The sequence below is a fragment of the Caloenas nicobarica genome, chromosome 2 (assembly GCF_036013445.1).
Source record: "Caloenas nicobarica isolate bCalNic1 chromosome 2, bCalNic1.hap1, whole genome shotgun sequence".
NCBI lineage: Eukaryota > Metazoa > Chordata > Aves > Columbiformes > Columbidae > Caloenas > Caloenas nicobarica.
Window position 1 is genome coordinate 127,061,550 of NC_088246.1, and position 18,753 is coordinate 127,080,302.

General features: G+C 34.8%; 1 protein-coding gene across 6 annotated transcripts in view; it reads right to left on the bottom strand.

Annotated features, from left to right (window-relative positions):
• ASPH (aspartate beta-hydroxylase) overlaps positions 1-18,753 on the bottom strand; it is a 112,274-nt gene that overhangs the window by 84,124 nt on the left and 9,397 nt on the right. For 5 of the 6 annotated variants that reach the window (XM_065627676.1, XM_065627679.1, XM_065627675.1 and 2 more), the window contains 2 exons: positions 11,564-11,713; positions 9,444-9,512 (listed from right to left, as the gene is read on the bottom strand). In XM_065627676.1, the coding sequence (XP_065483748.1) occupies positions 9,444-9,512; positions 11,564-11,713 (219 nt within the window). Of the gene's footprint in view, positions 1-9,443; positions 9,513-11,563; positions 11,714-14,725; positions 14,988-18,753 lie in introns of those variants that run through there. The other variant, XM_065627677.1, reaches the window with a different exon arrangement.

Here is an 18,753-nt window from a genome sequence, read left to right on the forward strand (position 1 = left end):
GTTCAAACCTTCCATAAGTTCTCAGCCATTTCAGACATATAGGTACTAAGATTCCCCACCTGCCATAATTTCTTTAAATTAGTATGACAACAAAGCAAGCAAGAGGTTATGCTACAAAGGTTAATGCAGTTGTAAACTTCTGCTGAAGACTGATAGTTAAAATATCAAACATTTACCAACATGAGAAAACAGCAAAGCAAAACATCCCACATACTTCTAAAAATGCTGGCAAACTGGAAGATTACAACTTCTGTCACAGACATTTACTTCTAGAGCTCTGTAAAATTTAATATAAATGACTTGTAAGGAATACAAAGGTAGCTAATGAGAGCTCTGTGTCCAATTTAACATAAAAATCACTAAATTTTCATTCTTTACTAACTACAAAAGCTAGCATGGTCCTATCACTTAAACAATATATTTTCCTCATTAAAGACATTGTTTGCTACTAATGTGTTCCTATTTAAAATTCTCAAACCAAAAACTGCAGCTAGAAAGCAGCAGCTTTGCCTGCTAAATAATTATTCTAAAATAATATCTGAAGGCAAAGCTGCTACAGCTTTACACCTACAGTTTAAAACCACTTTAAAAGTTTTCTGGACTTCTTTTAAAACATCAATATGCTGACTGTATTTTATACAACTGATAGTCACCACAAATCAAACTAAAAATTTAAGTTTCAATTTCCTCAGCTAATTTCAAACACTTTGTGTGGAATCAGAAGCAGGAGTTGAGACAGTTCAACTTCCCTTGCTTATTTGCAGACCATACTCAGGTTAATCTTTTTGCTGCTAAAATGTTTTGTTTTATTTCTTTTTGAAAGCTGCCATGCTGTATAACTCAAGACTCTTCTAACTCCTATTACATCCCTTATTAGCCAAGTCCTGCTTGCAATCACAACAACTGATGTAATTCATTAAAACCAAATGCTTCTGTCTCAAACTTTAGGAGAGCTTTGACAGCTCTGCTCACCACTGCTGAGGGTTTAATTGTTAACAGGAACAACACCAGGCAAGAGTGAACCCTTCTGAAAAAAAAGCTACATTCTGGAAACTAAACACTCTAAAAAGTTATTTACTGCTAATATTTCCCCTAAGTCTTCTCCCCCACCCATTTTTCTCCTCCTACAAATTCTTTCTTCCCACTATAATTGTTTTTAAGCAGACTTCCACACACTTAATAAAAATCAATGAGGAAATTCCACGATGTCAAATCAGACCTTTCTTGGCCTGCATTTCATCTCCTCATACCAAGTTAGACTAATTTACTGTTCACTGATGTCACCATCACCTGTCTCAATGCCTGCAGCTTTCTCAGGGTTGAAGCAATCTATCTCTATTTCACTTGACACTTCATCAGATTATCAATATGAATTTTAACTACTTAGAATAAATTTCACAACAGAGGATTCTCATAGTAGATGTTTCCCTCCTCTTTTTGGCTACCTAGTTCCATTACTAAAGCATCTACAAGAGAATTCAATGTTCCATGACAACTCTTCTAATTCATACTGGGAGATATTACCCCACAATAGTGATGGAACTCTTATTTCTAATTCAAATCTGCTTCTAAAATTAAAATATGAAAAAAAACCCCACAAAATAAAACAAACCGTGCTTACTTATTTCCTGTCTCTCAAGTACTTTGCAAATTTCTTCTGCTTGCTGAGAAAGTTCTCGGTAATATCCCACAGATCTACTAGCTTTTTTTTCATTATACGTGGGGTTTTTTATTTTCTTTGCCTTATACTTCAGGTATCTCAAACTAAAAAACATTAAATTTACATGTTATTAACTTATATCATAATCCTCAAACATTTGGAAGAAAAATGTGACCAGTATTTATGTAGATCTATTTATTTTGTAAGCCTTAAGCAGCAGTATGAACACTTCACACTTTTTTTTTTAAACACTCTACTTGCTTAACACTAACACTTTTTCTTTTTCATTACTTTTCAAAGATTGAGTAGAACCCTGAGTTGGATGACTTCAAGTTTTTCTGAAACAGGCATGTTGAATTGCTTTAAAATGGCCGTGCCAAAGCAAGCGAAAATTCATTTAATTTAAAAACAGGTTGAACATTCAGCCTGCAGCCACTAGTGTTAAAGCATGAGTATCAACTTTATAAGGGAAACAGATACAAACTTAAGCAGGCATCACAATAAACAATTTAATATAATTTTAATAATAATCTTTTTTTATACATGGATAGTGTACTCATATGACAGCTCACTTTCAGCTTTTAGTACCTGATACAAACTCCAGGACACAATTATAAACTCCCCTTTCCATACCAATAGCTTTATGATAGCAGACAGAATTCGCGTACATGAAACGTATTTTTAACAACTGTCATAAAACAGTTTCACAGCAAAAGGATTAAAATTTGCAAAACTCTATTCAGTTCTTGATTTTATCAAGGAATAGAAGACATTACATTCTAATTTCCAATTAGTCTTTAATATATTCAGTATTACATTAGAAATACATAATCACAGCTTCCCACTTCCATAAAAGGCCCACCTTAAAAAAAAACTCAAACAAATTTAGAACAGCCCTTGTGGTATGGTTGTTATATTAAATAAAAATGACTGGAAACTTAGTCTGAAAACAAACAAATCAGTGGGAATAAACTACATGGTGACATAATATCTTCTGAATAAAACAGATGTTAGCTAACTTAGAAATAAATGTTTCTGTAAAATTTTCATGCACTTTCAAATAAAGTGCTTTTATTTGAATAGGTAAAAATAATCTGAGAAATCGGTGAATCACAAAATAAACTATTTATTAAAATTATATTTCACAAAAGAATTATCATTGTCATGTCTATATTAAGGATTAACATATAAATATGTATTTACATAATGCAGTCATGCCAGAATACTTTACAGTCAAAGCTGTTACAAAATGCCTTAGTTAATGTTTGCTAGGAAGACAAATGTTATAGTGTTAACAGTAGAGGTTATTACACCCAGCTTTGTAAGCTTTGTGCACAAAATGCACAAATTGAAGCATACACAGAAACCAACTACAGAACTGCAGATACACGCTTTATTCTACATATTTACACAACTGCGTAGTATTTTTGTCCTCTCACAAAAATGGACATTGAAAGGCTTTGAACTAGCAAAACTACATTGCATGGCTGACTTTAGTTCAATCTTTATAGCGTCCATTTGGGAGTTTCACCTCAATGCCATAAATTCCTGTTATATTAAGACTGATGATTTCATGGATATTTTTGAGAGCAAATCAAATTAGTCTCTCAGTCACTGGTTCTGTAAATCCAAAATAACACAAGTCTTTTTTCCCTGAACCCCTTCATTCTGTGACGTACCATCAACATCATCTGCAGCTTCGCTCTCTTCTTCTTCTAGTATTTCAAAAGGAGTCAATACATCATAGAGAAATGAGAGAAAGCCATAAAACCAATCAGAGCTTTCCTCTGCTAAAATATTAAGGACTTCCTCAAGGGAATCAATATTTTCATTACTGCCATCTTTGGTCAAGCCTATACAAGAATAGAGGAAAGAGAGAGAGGGAGAAGGGAAAAAAAGAGACAGCAGTTAGGTGGAAAGAGGAAACTGTAAGAGGAGGATCTGTGAAAGACATCTCATGTCACAGATAGCAGTCTTTACAGGAATGCTAATTAGGAAATAGAAAGATGTTAAGAAAGTTGAATCTTTCAAAGTATAGACTGCAATTTGGATGATAAACATGCACGATATTATGTCAAAATCTTAAAAAGGCAGCATCTTTACTTTCTCTTCTTCCTAGTCCTAAAACCAAATCCATTTACATACAATTTTCTTGCTGCATCATTTACCTTTAAACAGTCTTTTTAACAACAATCCTCCACTACCTAAAACAATGCGATTTGCCTTTTTTTAAAAAAACCCATCATGTTCAAATTTGAGAGTTTGTGATTAAAAGCTGAGAATAACACTTAAAAGCAAACACTATTTAAACTTCTCACGTACTGTTAAGGATAACATTTATTCTACCATGCAGAGTTTTGATTCTGTTTAGAAGTGAGGACTCTCACTGCTGAGGGGGTTGCTTTGCAGTTTGTTCGCCTGTTGGTTTTTTCTGGTTTTGTTTTGTTTGGTTTTTTAAACATGCTTCTCAATATTTTTTTTCTATGCTATATATTCTACATTATATACTTGATCATCAGGAATTAATTCCAAACCTGAGGATATATTAGAAGAAAACTTCAAATCTGAGACACCCGGCAGAAAGCATTTTCTTTTCTGAAGTCACAGATGTGTACGTTGCATCGTGCCTGAGAATATATATAAGAAACCAACAAGCAAGTCTTGCCTGTATTAGCCTCATCTTGAGAAATCCATCCTACGTAAAAATCCATCCAACACTATGTAAAAATGAATAGATAGCCAATATAAAGGGTGTATGTATCGTTACACAGAAAATCTAAAGCAGGCTAAAGACAGCTAAAGTAGAAATGCTAAAGCAGTCAAGAAAGAGCTCATCACTTCTAAACTCTTTGATATCAGTTGCGATCTCGGGTTACGAGTCCTACTTATCTAACTGGTGTTTGTAAAATACAAATCAGTCATGATTAATGTGTTTTTTTGTGCGTGTATTAAAATTCAGAGGTTTACAGTTATTACTAAATAACATTGTACTTTCCCCAGAATGGAAAAGTTGAAACAGAATGACCAAGCAGTGACAAATGTAAATTATTGGTAAGCTTTAGTGTGGGAGAAGAGGAATTTCCCCCACTTTTAACCAGAACAAACCTTCAGTTGTGTTGGAAGGAGAAGCAGAAAAGTGGGCTAAGGGTGAAGACAGATTGTTGAGACATAAAATTAAGTGAACACATTGCACATGCAGACTAGAAAGCAATATTAGGTGCAGGTTAATGAAACATTCAAGATAAAGAAGTTAATGGCAGAGACATTTAACAGATTTCAATATGTTTTTCTTACAGCACATAGTGAAAGTATCAATGATAATTCTGAGGAAACTTCCAAGTCCATGATGTTCCACATCCTTGTACCTGGATGTCCAGAACCTCTACTTGAGTGACCAGCCATTCTCTTTAATTTTTCACTGGATAGCCCAAAGGTTTTAAAATGACAGACTGAATCCAGGAGGCAATCAAGGTATTATAAATATCCCTCTCCAACTTCTTCCATGGCTTAGTTCTATAAAAATTAAATTTTATAGACTTAAATTTATGCATGGTAGTCAGTCATCATTCTAATTTGTTTTCAAAATTTGGACCAAGCAAGATGTAAAGACATAAACCAAAGTATATTTACTGAATGAAATCTTAAGTATGGAAACCTGAATCTAAAAAAAATTTAAAAAGAAATCTAAGTTATGAACACAGAATTATAAATATTTGTATCATTCTATTCTATTGGAATCTGACATTAAAAAAACCTAAAAAACACTCACAAAAGACCCCAGGCTTTAAATAGCATTTCTGTAAGCACGTGAAGAACCATATAATTGCCCCTGTTCTTGCACTAAGTCAAGAATAAGACTCTTGGGCAACTATCCTTATAAACAATAACATGGAGTACAGCAGCACATTTCCTTTGAAAATATTGTGACACCAAAGAGAACCATAGAAACTGGAAGAATATGCCTTATAGTCTTTATCATAAAAACCACCGAACAACAAAACGCCAAACCCTTTCTTTACAATTCTCTACAAAAATGATCCAAGATGAACATAATGGCCTTTGAATCCAAGGGAAAAAAAAATAAATAAAAGTAAATTATTTTTGGTCTTCATTCATCCCCATAATTGAGAACTGCTTCTCAAAGTAAAACTCAAGTCCTGATAAGCACACATAAGCATGGTAAGAAGTGCCCAAAAATGGTGACAAAATGGAAACTGCCCAATGAGGCAGCTGCACTGCGGTAAATCAGTGATCCACAGGAAATTGCTACTGTATTTCAAGAGAAGTCTAAACATTGCAATCTAAACCAAACAGTGATGAGGGAGTAAAAATCTTTACCTATTGAGCAGCGTTACCGCAACCAGTGGGGCAGAGGGCTTGCCTACATTCATTTAACATGGTAAAGCCTTTCTGCTCCTGCAAACATCTCTTTTATGACAATGAGCATACGCAAGCTTTTAATATTTGAAGGTGCCACAATGGAACGTGAGAAAAATAGAGTATGAAACTTATCCTAAACAGCTGAATCGTCCAAAAGCATTCTTTCCTGAATGTGCAATCTTTGTTTGACTGCTTGCAAACAGCTTTTTCTATTACAGGCGAACCAGGTTGGGGAGGGGGGCGGGGATTAAAAAAAAAAAAAAAGTTAGTTTACAGAACCTTGGATTCTGTTTACTACCCTTTGTTTGCTGTACACTAGGGTTTGGGGGTTTTTTCCGTTTTCTACATAGACAGACTACCCTGAACCAAATGCACAATATATGGATGACTTCCTGCAGCTGCAGTTCCACAATTGTAGTAACTACTGTAGCCATTTACATAGAACTTCTCAGGATACTGATGCTTGTTACAAAGGACTGAAAACAAAAAAAAATTTCGGCTCCAAAGATTCTATTACAACAGACATTGGTACTCCCTATACATGCATTTTTTTGTAATACTACTAAAGCCACTGTTTCTCTATACTTGGTTCTCAAGTACAGAGGTTCAACATCCCTCCTGAGAACAACTTCCTTCAAAGAACAACCAGAGTCTGGTGGACAAAAAGTGGGAAGAGAATTACTGATAACAGCAGCCCTCAAAGGACCAGATTAAGAGGCCTCTCTTCCCATAACCAAAATGAATTCAGTAAACAGAACTTCACAAATAGCTGTGAAAAAGAAAGAATCTGCAAGAGAACTGCAGACTAGCTTCAGCAAGTTTGCATTTCCACACTGGATATTTTTTTATAAATGAATATGAAACTAACTCAACAAATATTTAGGGTTGGTTGGCTGTGGTTTTTTTGTTTTGTTTTATGTGTCCTGTCACCACCACCCCCGCCCCCCAAGTCTTTTACTTGGGACAGGGAAGAAGGAATGAACACACTTCTTGCACACTGTTTTTAAAATTACACAAATATCTCAAGAGAACTTAACCAAACCTCCTTCGATTGCAACAAATAAAAAGAACAGAACCTATCATATCTTATACGTACAAGAAAAAAAAAATTATTCTATTTAGATGTGCCCAAGCAGTACAGAAAACTAAGTTACAGCTACTAAACCATTCTTTGAAATATAAAATAAACTCATGCTTGTAGGAGCATTGCTCAAAAATAAATTAACTTTAAAATATACTTAGCATTAATACGTAAATTAAATCTTTAAATTTGTAGTGAAAACTAAAGATTATGTAAGTGAGCAACATTAAATCACTATACACACCACAATTTCAATACGCAGTAGTTGAAACAAGAGAAAATAAATAAGAGAAAAGATAAAAGCATATGACTTCATAGCATTAAACATCAAACAGCAGTATCTCCTTTTAAAGTCAATATTACATTAGCAGAGAAACCACTTGCTTTTATGGTGGTCTGACCCAGAGAAAAATTCCAGAAAGTAACAAATCGTCAAACACAGCATATATACTAACAAAAACCTCACAAATAAAATATAAAGGGAGCTAGGTATTCAGTATTTAGAAAGTTACTCTAAAGCAGTTGAACACAGGCTTACTATCTGGTTTTCTTTACTACAAAGATTTAATTCCGGAAGACAAATTGCTCAAGAGAGAATCTAGTCTTCCACTTTCTGCATCAATGAAATACACTTAGTCTGCATACTGGTGTTCATTTTTTAGTTCATATTAAATGTCAAATGCAAACAAGAATAATAACTTACTGGGAACTTTAGTTACTAATATTATATGCTAGTTATTAGAAAAAATATATTTTTATATTCATAAGTTTTATCATGTAACTTTTCAAAATTTAACATTTCCTTTGTACTACAGAAAATAAACTTAACTGAGAATAAATCATATTTCTAAGAAAGTATTCAAAAACAATAAAAATAACTTCTGATCCATGACCTTTTAATGTCACACTCGAAGTACATGGTTTAAATGCGTGATGAGACAAGCTTATAATAGAAACACTGTCATGTACTGGCAGAATTCCCAGCTATATCAAGTTGCATAAAATAGAGATGTAACAATGCAGCAGCATGTTTCTGGCTACCACCTTGGCAATCTGAATCCAGCTAACATGACTCACAAGAGACAGATTATCCACTTTCTATACACAACAGACAGAGAAAGATTGGGATTATAACTATATATAAAGTGTTCTCATACACCACTTATAATTAACGCACAATTTGTAGCTCTAAAGACATTCAGGGCACTGGAGATTATTCGGAGCGCCTCTCACATTCACACCACTGCAAACTGGTTCAGTAATTTTGATTGTGTGGGTTTTCTTTACTCATAAAGGGATTAAACAAACGAACCCCTTAAAAAGACCTGCTTATTTCTGCAAACATAAGTGGGGAAAAGTAAACTGATGATAAACTGATTTTTAGGGAGTACAAGTTTCAAATAGCAAGCCATAACATCCTAATACACTATAGATATACTTCTGATAACTTTGACTAGTTGGAGACATTCTACTTTGCCCTCAGCTCAAGCTATTATTTAGCATGCTGAGTTTTTTTGTTGATTTGTTTAACTTGCTAGGCTTCTTTGCTCAGAATAGGTTTACATTTGAACAAATCAATTAAAGAAAAGTAAACTTTCTAGCATCTGGTATGCAAGAAGTGTCTATCCAATTGTTCATGAAGCTGAAGACGGTAGTGCTTTAACTGCTGAAGACGTAGGTAGCAGGGCAATATCACGAAACATATCTAGTGATAGAAATTTCTTTTTGAAGGTCTATAGTGAGCAGAAAGACATTCTCCCAACTTACAAGGAACAGAAGCCTAAACCCAGCGTTTCAACATCAAAGAAGAAAAATCCATGTCATGTAGGATTTCTCAAGGGCAAAGAAAATGAACAGACTTGTGGAGAACTCAGAGTAGAGGAAAGACAGTACAAAAATATGCTAGACAAATAGTCATTTAAGAAGTACAAAGGCCTGTTGGAAGAAATTTGAAACTGGACCTGGCTTAACATGTTAACATAAACAATGTTTTAACTCTTGAAGCATCTTAAGCCCTACATCTGATAAATCTATTAATCAGATCCATATTTTCAACAGCCGATACAGCAGCATCAACCACCTAACTTCAAAACCATCCTATGAGTAACTAAATGCTTTCCACTCACATTGCTGTATCAGCTTGCTACAACAAGTTGGACACACAACCCTACCACTTGCATTAAGAAAAAAATCCAAAACAATTAAATCAGATTAAGTTCTTCAATTAGGAAAAAACAGAATTATTGTTTTGACATTAAACCAAAACCAAACACGAATATGACAAGTGAATTACATAATCATTCCACCTGCATTTGTACTTGCCTAGCAATACTTTAGCATCTTCCACATCAAAATCTCCATCTCCATCAGCATCATATATCCCAAGCTTGCCTAGAAATGCAAACAGAGGAAGAAGAAAGAATTAGAGATTCAGCAGTTTGTTTCTAGCACAGTGCTTTCAATGTGCAATGGCTGACTGTCAATGCTAGGTTGTTACCATATTTTTTAATGATTTAGCCATACTCTTCTTAACCATATTTTAAATTTCCTGGAAAATATTACAAATATTTTAAGTTCCTTTCTGCACTTACTAGACTTCAGACTGAACACAAGTTAGGTTTTTTCCCACATATTTATTTTGGTGCTTAAAGTTTTGAAACAAATCTGCAATTAAGTGATGCATTTTATGTGAATGTGCTTTGCTCAGAATGAAATTTAAGTTCACAAGGAGCACTCAACATGTTTGAGGGAAAAGAAATAATAAAACAGGAATTAAATAATCACCATTTGTTTTCTTATTAAATGCTTCTTGCTATTCTAGATTCTCAGAAAAAAAGATAGGTGTATCATTTTTAGTGCCAAGTTCATAGAATGTAAGCAACTCACTTCCTGGACAAAAGAGAAACATTCATAATTTTATCAACAACTGTATAACATCCACAAGTTGCCCATCTTTTTACTAGTGACTATAGGTGAATACATCGGACTTACTTTTATTTTTGAAACTGCAGCACCACGAGCCCTAAGTATATGCAAAAGGAGAACCTAGTTTCTGTTCAAAAAGAATTTTCATTGTAGAATCATGGTTTCCAGGATTAGAAGTGTTCTGGGATCACCAAGTGAATAGACAGCTATCTAATTAGTTTTGGTAAAATTCAGACATAACTTTTAAAAGACTGAAATTCTGCACACTATTTGCAGAAGAACTCTAAGTCCTTATAGTTTCCCAGTTTATTATTACATTTGACATTCTCTAAATGGAAGCACAACTTGATTGCCACTAAAATAAATGAAATATAGTTCTTAATATGGTACTCAGAAAATTATAAAACAATTTTGTGGAAGAAAAAGTTCAGACTCGGGTCTAGAACAGACCAAAATAAGGCCATCACCGTTGTATGGAAGAAATCAATTAGAAAGCATCTTTATTGGTTTATGGTTAAACACAAGAGACTGGTAGAATAAATGTAATTCTCTAAAAATAAGAATTGGGTCGTCTTCAAAACCATAAAGAATGAGACAGATGAGAAATGACAGAATTTCATGTCATTGTAAAAGAATATTAATTCTCTAAAAAATTAAAAACATGAAAAAGTAAACACAAATTTTGAGCCAGGGGACTGTAAAGCAATCTTATTTCTCTAATATCCTACCTTGTAAGACCTCTGACAAGTTATAACGGAAATCCTTTGCTCTGGCTGCATGCATGGTAAAAATATAGAAACCATTATTTGCATTACAAGACCCAATTAAGTTTCAAAGCAGACGCTTCTCTTAAAATCAGGCACAATCAAAAATGCATGTACCGACAGACTCGTAAAGCTTGCAGAAGTGCATGTTGAAGTCTACATGATCAGGGACATACTATAACCCATGGGCATACATCTTGAAATTTGAGACATTAATTTTCACCCGTAGATGTTATATTAGCAATACTATCTTAACACTGCCATACCAAGATACAATTATCACCGTTGTAAGCTTAAAACTGAAGTTCATTCATGAGATAATGATTTATCAGTTGTCCTGACTCTATAGGCAACATGGTCCATCACAGAAGTGGTAACATTAGCTGCCCACTTTCAACCACTGCTGCAAGTTTCTGAGAGCTTAAACAGAAACAAAGCATTTTCAGCTGACCTTTCAAATGAACTACAGTACACGTTACAAAGACATCCATATCTATCCTTGGAGATTTCTTCAATTCTTTAATAAATGCAGCATGTTAATGACCTTTTCCAGTCTTCTGAGAATCTCATTTTAACATCATAATACAGTTCAGCACTAAAATGTACTTTTTGAACTACCTTGCCTAGTCTTATCATGTAGGTCATTTGCAAACACCAAAGTAGTAAATTCAGCTATCTAGAAATTTAAAATGGCCTCCATTTAACGTAAATCATAATAATTATTAGAAGTGTCTTAAAATTTAAAATTCTTACCTAGAACTTCTTCATAATCTACAAGTTCAAACCAGACAACTGCTACTGATGTCCAAACTCCCAACAGAGCAATTACCATAAACCAGGTGAAAAATGAGCTTCCAGAGAGGCCGTCTTTCTTTCCATTCTTGCTTCCTCCATGTTTAGTCTCTGTTAAAATAAGGCAAACAAGTAGGAAAAATGGATTTGTATAAAAGTTAGAAAATTATGATTAAGGATATAATCATAAATCTTGTTTCTTATGACTGCACAGAATATAAGACATTTGAGTAACACTTTTTTTAAACCTCACCACTGTTACTTGCTTTTCATACCACTGTAAAGTGCTGGAAAGCTCAATGATTACCTAAGTAAAAGCTCTATACTGAACCAAACACCAAATATCCACATGTAATTTGCCTTAAAAACTTTGTTGGAAATCCCCCCTTCCTCCCCTTTAGTGTATATTTATATAGAGCTTAACATTTTTTAGATGCTTTGCATTTGTGCCAACAGTTCTCGAACCGCCACCAGAGGGCAATACAATCAGCAGAAACAGTTTGGAAGAAAAGCGTTCCTTCTGAAGCAAATTTCAAAGCTAGCTGAATTAGTTCACAGAATAAACAAGAAAATTCAAATAGCCTAAGAAGGCTCTAAAATCTAAGCCATATTAAGGGTCAGATTCCAAGTTCGGACACTCTACCAACTAAAAATATCTTCGCTATTGCTTAGAGTCAGGCAGAGATTCACTACATGCTGAGTACTTTTAGACTTTCAGTCCCATGAAACATAAAAGTAGAAGGATGATGAAGAGACTTAATGCAAACCACAGCTTCATTTATAACCACACACAGGGCAAGTGTATAGAAAAAATACAGTAGCTACAAACAAACTACTGGGAAAAGAAAGACCTCAAACTAGCATATGGGTAGGGGGGTTCAAATGGGCATTCACTACTAGAGAACAAATAAATTGCTTGGTCTATTGCTTTAGAATCATTTTAGAGAAAGAGGGATACATGTAGTAAATAAATGTGCACCCAAAAAGATGCCTGTGGCCTGTCTCCAAAGTTCAAGTTCTGCTCTTCTGCCTCCTGATACTACTGCTGACAGGCTGGCAATTGGCTGCAGTTCCATGTCTACCAGCCTATTCCATTTCATTCCCTTCTAAGCACCAACCTTTGCCCATTCAGTCCCAGTCAATCCTAGTTCTTGAAGTAAAACTATTTTCTCACACATTCTGAAACACTCGAGGAACTTTGTCAGGAATATTATGATAATATAATAAGGGGGGGAGTTAACTTTACCACACTAGCTGCAGTAATGTCTGATGTATTTATCAACACTGACCACAGAAAAAGATAAAAAGTACTCTGAACGGCTGTCAACATAACTGGGTTTTAGAATAAAGTGGAGTAGCTCTGAAAGATGAATAATGAGAGACTGGTGACTGACTCATTTCTGTAATAGATATTATATAGAAGTACTTTCATATCCTGCTTGCCATCAGGTTCACAGCTGTAATAAAATAAACTTTTATTACATTCATTGTGCTATATACAGAGTTCAGACCACTAAAAAATAGCTGACTCGTCAGTTCTTATTCAGGTCAGCATTTTATTGAAACAAAAATCTTTTATCAAGACCACTCTGTACAAAGATCAAATACCAACAATTTCTCTTCTACATTAAACACAAAGTTGCCTTGGTACAGAGAGAAACCGGGACAACCTGGCCTCATGCCAGGCATGTATCGCTTGCTGTTGCACAGTACTCTAATTATATACGTGCAAGGTCCATATACATAACATCACAACATCTCTCTGTTGGGAAAAATGTACAAGTAGCCCAAAAACAGAGGCAAAGACAAGCCATGTGTGCCAGCACATTCAGGAATATGACCAACTGTATATGAAAATTATTTAATGTACACTTCAGCTGGAAATTTTAATATTCAGAAATACTCAATTATACTATGTAACAGCAGAACTTCATTACTCCTGTGTTCCAATGCAGTCAATTGAAGCTTTGTATTTATTTAAAATGAAACCCTCAGGCCAAAAAAAAAATATTAAATTTTCCAGGTTGCAACTTTGTTACAGAGCAAAATAGTTATTAGAAGAGGCAAACAGGAAAGAAAATCTTACTGTATCATTTCACACTTTTTCATCTTACTGTTTTCTACTGTTTACTGCTAGTTGCTTTTGAAGAAAGGGCTTTACTTATTAGAAAAACAGGAAAATGAAAAAGAAAAGACGGCTTAAGAAATCATGCACAGCTGTTCATATTTTTTCCAGTCTAAAAGACTGTTTCATGCAAATACCTCAAAAAACAATTCTCTTTTTAAAATATCATTCACAACAGTCACAGAGACATTTTTATGCTGTGGTTTCCTATCTAATAGGAAAACTTTTTTCAAAACTCTTGAAAAATTCTACTGAGACTTCAACCATGCAGCAGCTTGATCAGGCAATACTATCATAACAATAGAAGTTTTATAACATAAAATTTACCTATGATCTGTGCAGCTAACCCTACACAGAGGGTCAGAACAAAACAATTGCAAGGACTGACGCTGGCTCAGAGCTCATTCCAGACAGTTAATTCCCAATTCAAGCCCTTTCCCTGCACATGCTGCCAACCATGTCAGAAGTAGGTCACTTGCCATATCTGGTAAGCCTGTGCTTACACCACCAGATGTCTTTGTGCAGACATCAGAAAGTCTTAAAGCATGCTCTGTTCCTCCACGGCAAATCTGTAAGAGACCCATACCTCACCCACCCCACATTAAGAGTCATGCCTAGATTAAAATGTATGAAAAAGTTGATCCCTTTACTTTAGTTTACGTTAAAGACGTAGTAATTTCACATACTCCAAAAATAACTTTAAAGTCATATATTTGAAGACAAAACGATGTCTCTTACATTAGCGTGTACTTTACTCAAGCAAAAACTAAGTTAAAATTAACCACCTGCCATAAACTCATGCAATACCGCTACTCCAGAGAACACTTAATCAAAGAGAACAGAGGCAGCCTGTAACGCAGACTAGAACAGCAAACTGGCCAGAAAACACCAACATACCACAGTAAGCTAGTTATTTTTTTGCTGATTACAAAATCAGACATAGCCAGTATTTGCAATTACGCCTTTTCCGTTTGTTCACAAAAAGGTTAGGATTATACCTGTGTCATCAGCCATTACATTAGTGTTCGATCTCCACAGACAGAGTGAATGTGTCGATATCTCCAAAAATTAATGTTGGAAGCAGAATAAGAAACGATATATCCTCACTGTAGTCCTGCAACAGGAGCAAACAAGTTTCCTAAAGCCAGCTCAGCTGGAGCCCGAAACTGGACCCAAGAGAAACCTCTCCTCCAAATCTATTTTTAGAGCAGTTATCCTCAGGAGCCAAATGCTTTTCAGAACTCATATGGCAATCTAGTTCTGACGACAATCAAATTCACTTACTCCTCCTAACAGAGCATCCTGGGTAGCTGATCCTTTCCCCTCCCCTTAATCCTCCAACATCAAACACGGCAGCGAATGAAACCGAGAATGCCGTACTGAGGTATTTTTGCTGCAATGTATGCCTTGGTGCCTGAGCTCTCAGGACATTAAATCCACCAGCATAAACCGAAACACAAGTCTGGACACAAAGCTTGCCTGCTTGCATTTGTTAAGTTGGCCCTTGCCCAGGAAACTTTCTCCATGTTGGCAACTCTTCTGCCAGGCTTCCCTGGTATCCTGTAGAGACTGCTCATTTAAAACTTGCTAACTACTTTAAGAATAAAAGACAGTTAACTTCTAAAATGTAGAGTTTTCAGATCAGAGCTGTTCCCCTGGTACACTTCATATTTGCTTCTAGCAGATTGTTTTGCCAAAGCAAAGGCTGTTTCCCTGGAGGCAAATTTTCTATTGCATATTTGTTAAAAGTAGCAGAGGTGTTGATTTTGCTTTGTTGCCTTCCCTTTCCAGAAAGGACTAACACTAACTGATCTCATTCACCCCTCTTTTAAATTCTGACAATATGCACACTACCTGTACAGCTTAAAGCTGACACAAGTGAGCAATGATCAACACACTCTCTTCTTAAGGACCAGGAAAAGGGGGGAAAAAAACCCCAAACCACTAATACACTACTCAACTAATTTACATCTTCAATTTTAGCATACTATTATTTTCCCCACTGCATTTCAAACAAAAGCCAGTTATTTTTGGGTGGAAGGATGACAAAGACAAACTCATGTCTCATTAGCAGCAACCCTAAATAAAAACTTCAGGATGTAGCACTCTGCCTTTCTTCCCCCACACTTCTTTAAATAACATTGCCACCAGGTAGAGAGAGAGAACAGCAGAATATTGCGGCTCCTTTGAAAAACAACATACACCTCCTGTGGTTTTAACATTCAGCAACTAATTCCCAAATGTAACTCCCAATAGCTCAAGGGAGAAAAAAAGTGAGAAATAACACCCAACTGAGTTTAAGACTTTTCAAATGGATGCTGTAATTAGTGTCTCTTTTAACTATTTTTAAAGACACTTGAATACATCAAACAGAACAGATGCTTTAAGAAAGACCTCCTGACTGGTACACTTCAGCAACATGTGTGATACACAAGGGGTTTGGAGCAAAATAGGAGGAAAATTTAAACAAAGGGTAAAAGTCATCAAATATGCAGAGAAATCAACAGCTTATTACGGGAAATAATTTTACATGCAATTATATGTAGCCTATTGCATATAAATCGTATGTTGTTTTGACAGGCATTAGATTAGGCAATTTGGTGCAACTTCACTTCCACTGCACCTGCGTCTGCAGATAACAGATCTTATTACAAGTGAATTCATGGAGTATACAACCGATACCCAGAACCTGAAGTTCATATTATGCGTATTTTGAGGGGATTGCTCCAAACTGGATCTGACCTGGTTGAATGCCCATAAGCAGTTGCAGCATACCTTTCTGTTTCATCTTACTCAAATCTAAGTAACAATATTCAGGGACAACAGCATAAAGAATAAAAGCAATGTGAATGGAGCTAGTCAAGAAATTAATTTAAAATGCACATTCCTAGTCTGAACTAATACACATATATTGACCTTTAACCAGGTATCCACTGTCTTATCTTGTGCCCTTTAAAAAGCAGTTGATTACAAAAACATGTTATTTCCAATAAATGATAAACATCTTCCTTTCTGTAGGTGGAAGCTACAGTTAAAATGGGGAAACTTCAGACTCATCAAAAGGAAAATGAACCAAAAGGAAGATGGACCAAAGGTCCACAAAACTGAAACAATCATATACATATCCCATGAACAACATACATTAAGACACACCTTGAAAAATATAGCTTACAAATGTGTCTCTGGATGCTATAGTTCAAAATACCAAACAACATAATTTTTATCAGTTTTGTGCAAGATAAAGGTTAAATTGACTAGATAGATATTTAAAATACAATTCAAGATAGCTAAGTCAACAGCACAGACCTCTCATGAGGTCTCATTCTACTGCATTCAAATGCTGTGATTACTGGTTTCTCTGTTGGTTCTTATTCGAAGAAACTCAAATTGCTTCACTAATGCTCACAATTAGGATTATTCAACTCACTTGTATAACTGTTTCAAATTTGAAAATTATCTTCAAGTTAGTTTTGCTACAACTATGCACTCTGTGCTATTTTAATTAATTCTGGAAAAGCATTATTGACAATCCAGACTAGCAGTAAGAATTCCACCTGTATACCATTACAGAAGTGCAAGCAAAGAAGATTAGAGAAAAACAAAAAATCAATTCCAAACACAAAAATAAAAGTAGGTTTCAAAGCATCAAGCTGCTGTAATGCGTACAATTATTTCTCACAAAGCTACATCATGAAGTAATATGGAAGCAATTATGGATTATCACATGAAAAAAAGGGTGCACACAAGCAAGCAGTTACCAGAAATTAGAAAAACATAGTAAAAGGAAAAACAAAGCACTAACCTCAGAGAAACATCTAAAAGTAGCATTTCAGAAATAAAAGTTACCAATCAGCTAGATCATAGGGAGACTTCAGAACAAGCTTGTTTTAAAAGCAAAATGTAGAATGATATAAAACAGATATGAGAGAGAAAAAAAATTAAATAAGTTACAATAGAACCATCCTGCCATGAATAAAGCTGAACTAGTAGGTGTGCAAAGACAGAAAGCAACCTCTCCTGTATGAATATGGCCTATTACTGCTTGACATTTTTGCTGAATGATCTTTTCCAGTTATGATTAATGATAAAACAAGAGTGGCAGGACATTCTCAGTAATAAAACTGCGGTTATTTTTTTAAACAGTTTTGACAGAAAGGTTTTTTGTGGGGGGGTCAGTAACAAGTCTTTCAGATAAAATACATATCAAAGGGAAGTTTACAGCATTCTCTGTTGACACTATTTTCCCCCACCCTATTAATAAATATGAGCCACTTTTTTTCCTCTCACTACGGTGAGAGGTCATATCTGGGTGTATATATATACACATGCATACACATATACTTCTATTATCTGTATTTTTAAAATCTAGACTCAATAAGCATGTGTGTTGAACTGTTCCATTCTAAGAAGCCCACACACCACAACGATTGCAAGTGCTATCCTGAAGTAAAACAGATTTTCATCTTTAATTTTCACTCAGTGTACCAAAGATGGAATAATACACTTAAGCTTCTGATGTCCTTTCATAAACTTTATTTCATTTTGTAAGGGAGAGAGGGTTACTGTTTTGTCTCTGCTTCCTTTACAGATGGAAGGGAGATTTTTACTAAAATACTTATGACATCACATGTAAAATAGTCCAATGTTAAATTTTCAAAAATATCCCTACCCAGAAATTTCTGTTTGTTTTACAATCATGGCAGCAGGGTCTTTAGAAATAAGATCTAAATGTTAAGGTAAAGGTTTATTTTAATAAATTCAATATAAATTCTTTGCAATGCTAAATTGATTCTTCCTTTCATTATCTTCAGCAAAATTACAAAAAAAAGTGTCTTTTTTATTATTGTTCTCATCAAAAGCTAGATTCCTGCTCTGCACCTCATATATAATCTAGTCTACATGGTTACAAGATAGCTGTACATATTATGAAAGGACTTTAATAAACAAAATCAGAAACTTACTGGTTACGAACAGAGAAATGGATGGAAAAGAAATAGCTATAAGCTCAAAGAAAACGCCAAGAATA